General features: G+C 47.0%; 1 protein-coding gene across 2 annotated transcripts in view; it reads left to right on the top strand.

The window, feature by feature from the left end:
* Positions 1 to 505: 505 nt before the first annotated feature.
* The window catches only part of TRMT9B (tRNA methyltransferase 9B (putative)), a 157,105-nt gene continuing 149,168 nt past the window's right edge, over positions 506 to 8,442 (top strand). Inside the window, exon 1 of one of the 2 annotated variants that reach the window (XM_069200793.1) lies at positions 506 to 745. Coding sequence is in view for 1 of the 2 variants with exons in the window: in XM_069200801.1 (XP_069056902.1) it covers positions 684 to 745 (62 nt within the window). In the remaining variant the exon portion in view is untranslated. The remainder of the gene's footprint in view (positions 746 to 8,442) is intronic. The other variant, XM_069200801.1, reaches the window with a different exon arrangement.

Raw genomic sequence — 8,442 nt, 5'->3', positions numbered from 1 at the left:
CAATAGCCCTGCAAGGGAAAAAAGGAAGATAAAAGTTATTTGTCAATGACACATAGCTGGCAATCGCGAGCTATGTCTCATTGACAAAGTTTATTTTATCCTGATAAAATGTAGGAGAGTTAGAAAGACACAGGAAAATACATAGGCATACATTCCCAGAACTGAAGTATAATAAGAAAGATGCATTCCGTTGAAATAATGTTATCTATGTAAGTACAGATAAGTAGGAATTATTAACGGTTTAAATCTACATTAGCGAAAATAAACGTGCACTGGCGCAAATATACTAACACCAGGCCATGCAGCGCAGTGTTAATCATTGTTATGGTGTATGCAAATGTGTGGCAGTAGGACATGGTTCTCCGGTGCAGGCGAGTGGAGCTGTGGGGTGAATGGCACACTGAGCTAGACATGCGCTATGCCAGGACCTGATGATGCCGTTACTCCTCCCATAGCCATACCTCCTCTGCTTGGCTCACGCGCACATCACATCCCCTCCCCTGGCACACGCAGGGAGCGAGCCCACATCCTCCGCCTCTCTCTCTCCAGTGGAGGAGCAGGCGTGAGCCAGCAGAGGATGGAGGAGGCAGGGGGAGGGCACAGCTGGGCGGAGTGACAGGAGGACGCGCCTGGGATCTGCGAGGACAGCGGGAGGCACGGCGAGTCCTCCCGGAGGATGCTCCATGCCGGCGCGGGCTTTGACCGCCGGGACCCGGGAGGGCGCCGTCTGCCAGGGCAGCAGCAGGTACATGGGCTAGGGACTCTGGGCGGGCTGTGGTTGGTGGAGGGAGACAGGCACCTGTTATCGTCCTCCTTAACTCCACACCGATGCTGCTAAACGGCGCGAGGGGGTTCTCTGTGCGATTGAATGTTAGAAGTCAACCAAGCTAGCAGCTTGCATACGCTAAGGGAAACAAACAGGCACATTTATTTCCCAAAGACCAGGGCAGAGAGGCAGGTAGAGTCAACAGGGTAAAAGCACAACCAGGTTTTCCCACCGTGCTCTTCTCATCTGTGGGTTCCGCTTCCAGCTCCCATCAACTTTTAAGCAAGAACATCGTCTTCCTCGCAGCTATCCCTCTTCACTAAGTGCTCTGCTCAGTCCTCTGCCTGTGCCTAGTCGCTTCCCATCGAGCACTGAGGGTTTCATTCAGTTATTCCCTCTGTTTGGCACAGTCTGTCCTCTCCTTTTGGAAGGAACGCATAAGAGGCGCATCAGTCATTCAAAGCGTGTACTACGACCCTCCGGTGACCCGCGTTACTAGCCGCTGCTACCCCTGCAAATGTCCGCACCGTCCCCGTCGCCCGTATGCTTTTTTATCACCTCACGCACTTTTTAGCAGACCACCAAGTGCTCGTACCTTCATCCCAAATAGGTGCTCAGAGCCTGTGCTTACACTTTCGAGCGGGATTTAAAAACCCGGAACATTTTGTATCTGCCATGGTTGGCGAGCAAGGGCATTTTTTACGGCATTTATTGAAAAACGCAGGTGTTTCTACTGGAAATACTGTACATAGCAAATCCACGCGAGATCAGAACGTTACCACCTTGAGTGCATGCATTTAGTGGACTAGGTGAAGTTTTGGTGGATGCTGGATTTAGACACATTCGCCAGACCATACTAGCCTTAATAAATATATTATTACATTAAGCAACTACAGGTCAAATCTGGAAATTTACACCAGGAAATTGGTTGGCCGAAGAAGTGTAGCAGAGAAGGGAGTCACCAGCCAGACTGAAATAGAGTTTAGAAGCAGTGCACTTTGAAGACTGCTTTGTATGTGCCTAGGCATGCATCTCATAGTATGCACTAGATAGGAGCCTTCCTACAAAGAAAGGTATTGCTGAAGAAAGCGTGGGTGGGGCTGAATAACATGCATGTATAGCAGAGACCAAGAGAGTGAACCACCAGCATGGTCAGAGACCAGAGCAGTGGCCTCAGCGTCAACCCCAACCACCGAAAAGGTAGTGACAACAGCAGCTACATCAAATTCTTCAACCTGAAGGACCACAGCAGCGAATGAAGCCACAACAATTGCCAAACATGCAAAAATGACTGGAATGATAGTTGCAAGCAAAGAAGGGACCGCAGCGGGGACAGCATCTTCCGCCATAGCTGTAATCACAGCTGGGAGCACAGTGATAACAAGTGCCACAATGTCAGGAACAACAGCTTTAACCACAGCACCAACAAGATCTGACAGTTTAGCAGGGACCAGAGCAGCAACCAGATCTATAATCTCAGCATAGGCCACAGTAGTAAACATATATGCTAGCACAACAGGAATAACAGCAGCACCTCCCATAATGTAAGCGACTACAGCTGCTGCAACTGCTATAGACACAACTGACACCCTGGCAGGGAAACCAACAGTTGCCAGTAAGGCAGAGACAACAGCATGGGCACAGTTTTAACCACAGCACAGACAACAACCACAAAAACATCTTGAAATATAAAGACAGCAGCAGGAAGCACCTTTGTAACTAGTGAGAAATAAAAAGGTGAGAGGAATGCTCGAAAGAATCTCAGCCAATGACAATTACTCTGGGCTGCATTCCAGTCCACCATTGTTTAGCTCCATCTACCACTAAAGACAAAGAGCAGCCTGCTCCAATGGAAACAGGCTGCCCTGAACTCCGCTCTTCTGAACAGGACCACAAACGACTCCTGCTCAGTTTTGGTGCTTCGCATCTCATCATTCAGTTACAGCCTGAGTCCTATGTCACAGTGAGCACAGGTCCCAGAGCGGGGTATACGCTTTGTACTGCGGTAATGTTGATTTATAAAACCAAGCATTGGAAAACCACTATGCTTGGCTTTAGTGTACTCACTTAAGTAAACACAGAATATTCGTGGCTCATTTCCATGCAAACTGCTTTTTTTCTGTGTCCTGTCTGTGCCCTGTTTTTGTGGTGCTGTGCAGCAATTTACAAAGTGACAGAAAAATAGTTGATATATATCGCGGCATGACTGCCATCTTGATACTCATAATAGCTTGACTTAGAAAAATAGTGTATATGTATTTCTGCATGACTGTGCGTCCATGAATTAGCACATTAATTAAGACCTATTAGCTTCGGTGATGTGTTATCAGCTGCAGGGCAGTTGCCTAGTTTAAGGCTCTTGGATAAGTGAAGTGTTTAGAGGGGCATGGTAGGGCCTGTGAATGTGATGGGAAGCTTTGGAGGTGGGGTGTGGGGGGGGTGCTGAGGCTTGATATTTCTAGAGCAAAAGAAGAAGCAAAGTCAGTGGCAGAGATGCTCAAGTGAGTGACATTTGAATGATCGGAGAGTAGAAAGAACACACTATAGAAATGTGTGTCCCACCCCACCCAGACATTCCAAGGAGTAGATTAGATTTTGGAATCAAGGGGATGTACCGGGTCTGAGAGCTGCAGTTCTGGAGCGAAGGGTCTTTAATGAAATGGAAAAGAGCTCAGAGAGGTGTGTGCATGTCTTTGATGAGGTAACCCAGAGTTGTGCATATGGGGCTGCTGGCATACAAGTTTGAATGATTGCTGAGTATTATAGACCTGCTAAAAAATGGCATATAGGAGTGGACCAAAGTTGATCTGAATGCTATCAAGTACTGGTAGAGTGTCAAGTGATTGGGGTCTTGGTGGTGGCACCAAGGAGGGGAAAGTACACTGACACATTTCTAACAGTGCCTCATTCATCATCTTTCTCCCTCTGTTCCTCGTTTTTCCCTAACTCTCTTTCTCCCTCCGTTTCTTATTCCTCTTTCTCATTTTTCTTTGATCCCTGTTTCCCATTCTTCATCCTCTCTCTATTTTCTCCTTGTGCCACTCGCTTGTCTTCCTGTCTTTGCTTTTCTCTGTCTTTTCTGTTTTTCTCTGATGCTATTTCATCTCTGTTATTGACTCTCCTCTTCTTATTCTCTCTTTATCCTCGCCTCTTTCTCTTTTCCTTTCCGTCTCTTGTCTTGTCTCTCTAGCTCTCTTTTTTTCCTCCTTTCTCTAATTTTCTTAGTCTTTCTCTGGGTCTGTATGTCCTCTATATTTTCCCTTGTTCTCTTTCACATTCCTTAGCCCTCATTCCATCCTTCCACCCATAACTGTTTGGGGTGCTACCCTGAGTTTAAAACTAACATCACTTTGACCTTCCGCATTTTTTCTGCGTGCTGACACATATACTAGTGGCGCTTCCTGGCGCCCCCAGGTAACTGCAAGCATATGAAGAGAAACACACCAAATCCTTGAGTGCTGCACAAATTAACCTGGTCACAGGCGCAAGAAGATGTTAAGAAACGCTGTAGATACGACCATTGACTAATTCAGTGTTTGAGAGGATGTTGGAGGGAGCCGCGCTGGGCATTGCATGCATCTGTTGTCTTTCATGACGTACATTCATCATCTGTTCAGCACAAAGTGGAAGTCTCCTTCGGCTGTTTAGAGAGAGCCAACCCACAGTCGAAAGGGGTATCTTTAAAGGCCGGTGGGGTGAGGGGGGCGTAGATGTTATAGTTGGCACTACAGGAGATTACATATGTCCAGTCTTTTGTAGATGCTTTTGGATGCTGCTCTGGGCTAGATGCTGTCAGATATAACCATTTATGACTTGATCAAGTGTGCTACTGGTGCAGCGGCACCGGTGCCTAAGGGTAACGAGGAAGCCACTGCGCCATAGTTAGGACTATAGTGTTCCACCCAAGAGGGGCCCATTGGGTCCCATTTCCCAGGGACGTAGCTGTTAATAGTGCAGCAGGTACAGTGACAGTGGAGTACAGGGGTGTGAGGGACCCAGTGTGCCCTAATTTGCTGTTTTCTACTGCCAGACCAGGAAATAGGGACACCGTTTCCTTCCTTTCATTCGGACCTGTTGCACCCTCGCTAAGCCAATGTGCTCACGCTTGGGCACTTACTTTAACATAGATTTCACAGGAAAGCGCTTCCGAAGCTCTCCATCCATGCTTCCTGCTGGAGTTTAACATATAGTGCAGGGGTTCAGTTGGCAGCCGAATGCCTGTGCTAGAAGTCTGTTGTTTATTTTCAACAGAAGCATGTCTCCGTGTGAGGTGTTTGCACTCGACTGAAAGACACGGTTTCAGCAATTACTTCTAGGAAGATTCCAGTATCTGGCAAACAAATCACCAGCTTTTATCTCATGCTGCTTGCCAACAAGAAAACAGCTGATAACTTCTGTTCCATTAAGTGTGCTAGGGCTCAATAATGGCTTCGGCAAATTGTTGGCCTTGCCTATCTTTTAAAAGCCATTATCACAACTTCACAACTGCTTGGCACGGGTCTTACAATTTTACATTTGTTTGTAGAAATCTAGACAAAAAATATTGGTATTGGTACTGTCTAAGAAAACCTCAAACGCTCCAGGTGTTGATTTCTTTTATTAAGCTACATAAAAATGAAATACAGCAATGGTACAATTCATAGAACTTTGAGCATCTGCGGGTCCCATCTTCGGATAGCAAGATAAAATACTCCTGAGGGCTCAGTGCTACTTTGAACACCATTTTTTGGTACCAGAAAAGAAACATTGGCAAAGCAATTAAGTCTGGGTTTAATGTGCTAAAAAGTGTGTAGGGTCAGTGTGTAGTGTAAGTACATTAGAGCAAGAGACAGAGAAAGGAGTCAGCAGGGACACACAAAGTCCTATAGTTTTCAGTGAGTCGCTCATGCCGTTCAGTGTAAATACTCAACTAGAGGCAGAGGGATACACCAAAGCGGCTAATATCACTAGGTGAGAGATGAATACTCCACTAGACTGAGCCAAGACATGATTGACAAAGCCTCAAGGCAGTGGCTGAACAAGGCAGGCTGAAAACAAGCATTTGCAATGCAATGGGTCTCGCGTTTTCTCGAGGTAGAGCTATTAGCATTGTAAATTCCTAACTGGACTTTTCTTGCCACAGAAACTAAAAATAAAAAGCAAAACAGCTGACATAAGCAAGCCGATTCAAAGTGCTGTCGTGAGCCCGAAGAGAGACACAAAAGGAAAAAGAAGTTCTCTCGCAGGCAAAGTTATCGCAAAAGTGCAATTATCCATGTAACAGGGTCAATGGCCAAGGTGGGAACCAAACCACCCCAAGGAGGGACAAACGTAAAAACAGATACCAATGAAAACAAAGCATTTTTGAAAGGCAAGACCATGAACCAGTGATAGGGATGGGTGTGCGGTGGGCGTATGGTGCAGGGTCTGTGATGGTATTAGTGGGTGGTTCGGACGGGTTTTGGTTCTTGAAACCTTCCTAAATGTCCTGGATTTTCTGGTGGAAGAAGGTGGCTAGGTTGTCGCAGAGATCTTGAGAGAGAGGGATGACTGAGTTGTCCGTCCCGGGGTTTGTGAAGTCTTTGACGATGGTTAAGAGCTCCTTGCTGTTGTGAGCATTGGTGCTGAGGCGTTCTTGAATGGCGGCTTTCTTAGCGGCTCTGATGTTCTGGTGGTGCGCAGTGACTGTGTTCTTCTAGGCTATGTGGTCTTCAGTTGATTTGTTGCTCCTCCATTTCTGTTCCAGTCATCTGCAGGAGCGTTTGGTCGCTTGTAAGTCTGCCATGAACCATGTAGGTGTTTTGCTTTGTTGGTTTTCTGCGGGTTTCCTTAGGGGAGCTACACTGTTAGCGCATTCCGAGATCCAGCAGTGTAGATTACGTGGGGATTTATTCTCGTTTGCTGTGTCCGGTGGGGAGGAGTGGCTGAGTGCATCGGTGAGTTGCGCTGTTGTGACTTTGCCCCAGCGTCTGCGAGGAGGGGTGGGGGGCATAGTGGTGTGCAGTGTTGTTCATGAAGGTGAAGTGGATAAAACTGTGAGTGGTCCAATGGTGTTCCGAGGTGTGAGAGATGATGATGTTGTTCCCTGCCGAGAAGACAGGTTCAAGGGTGTGCTCAAATGTGTGGGTGGGGACGTTGACAAGTTGTTTCAGACTCAGTGTTGCGAAGTTGTCCAAGAGGCTTGTGGTGTTGGGGTGATCGTGGATATTGTAGGAGGCTGGCCTGGTTTGTAGTGGTACCAAGGGGTACTTACACTCTGCACCAGGTCCAGTTATCCCTTATTAGTGTAGAAGAGGTGTCTAGCAGCTTAGGCTGATAGAAAAGGTAACTTAGCAGAGCAGCTTAGGCTGAACTAGGAGACGTGTGAAGCTCCTACTATACCACTGGTGTCATATGCACAATATCATAAGAAAACACAATACACAGATATACTAAAAATAAAGGTACTTTATTTTTATGACAATATGCCAAAAGTATCTCAGTGAGTACCCTCAGTATGAGGATAGTGAATATACACAAGATATATGTACACAATACCAAAATATGCAGTAATAGCAATAGAAAGCAATGCAAGCAATGTACAGTCACAATAGATTGCAATGAGAGCACATAGGTATAGGGGCAACACAAACCATATACTCCAAAAGTGGAATGCGAATCATGAATGGACCCCAAACCTATGTGACCTTGTAGAGGGTCGCTGGGACTGTAAGAAAACAGTGAGGGTTAGAAAAATAGCCCACCCCAAGACCCTGAAAAGTGGGTGCAAAGTGCACCTTAGTTCCCCAGAGAGCACAGAAGTCGTGATGGGGGGATTCTGCAAGGAAGACCAACACCAGCAATGCAACAACGATGGATTTCCGGACGAGAGTACCTGTGGAACAAGGGGACCAAGTCCAAAAGTCACAATCAAGTTGGGAGTGGGCAGATGCCCAGGAAATGCCAGCTGTGGGTGCAAAGAAGCCGCCACCGGATGGTAGAAGCTGTGGATTCTGCAAGAACGTGCAGATGTGTTTCCGTGCAGAAAGACCGCAAACACGTGGACGTTATTTCACTCAGGCTGCAGGGGCAGGCCTGTGTAAGAATTGCCAGAGCTCCCTATGGGTGGCAAAAGAAATGCTGCAGCCCATAGGGATCTCCTGGAACCCCAATACCCTGGGTACCTCAGTACCATATACTAGGGAATTATAAGGGCGTTCCAGTATGCCAATGTAAATTGGTGAAATTGGTCACTAGCCTGTTAGTGACAATTTGGAAAGAAATGAGAGAGCATAACCACTGAGGTTCTGGTTAGCAGAGCCTCAGTGAGACAGTTAGTCATCACACAGGGAACACATACAGGGCACACTTATGAGCACTGGGGCCCTGGCTGGCAGGGTCCCAGTGACACATACAACTAAAACAACATATATACAGTGAAATATGGAGGTAACATGCCAGGCAAGATGGCACTTTCCTACAGATATCAAGGTGGAACTTGAGGTCACCGAGTAGGATGTAGTCGGTGGAGGCGAGCGCTGGGGGGGGGTGAGGTCGGCAATGGTTTCACTGAATTGGGGCTGGGTCCCAGGTGGTCTGTAAACAAGCGTGCCACATAGGGAGTAGTTGGGGTTGGTCTGAATCTGAAAGTGTAGGTGTTCATGGGTTGGCTGACTCGTTGGTGGTTGACAGGCGAAGGGAGCTCTTGTAGACTATGG

Source organism: Pleurodeles waltl, chromosome 1_2, assembly GCF_031143425.1.
Source record: "Pleurodeles waltl isolate 20211129_DDA chromosome 1_2, aPleWal1.hap1.20221129, whole genome shotgun sequence".
Classification (NCBI taxonomy): Eukaryota; Metazoa; Chordata; class Amphibia; order Caudata; family Salamandridae; genus Pleurodeles; species Pleurodeles waltl.
This window is presented reverse-complemented; position numbering and strand designations above follow the sequence as displayed.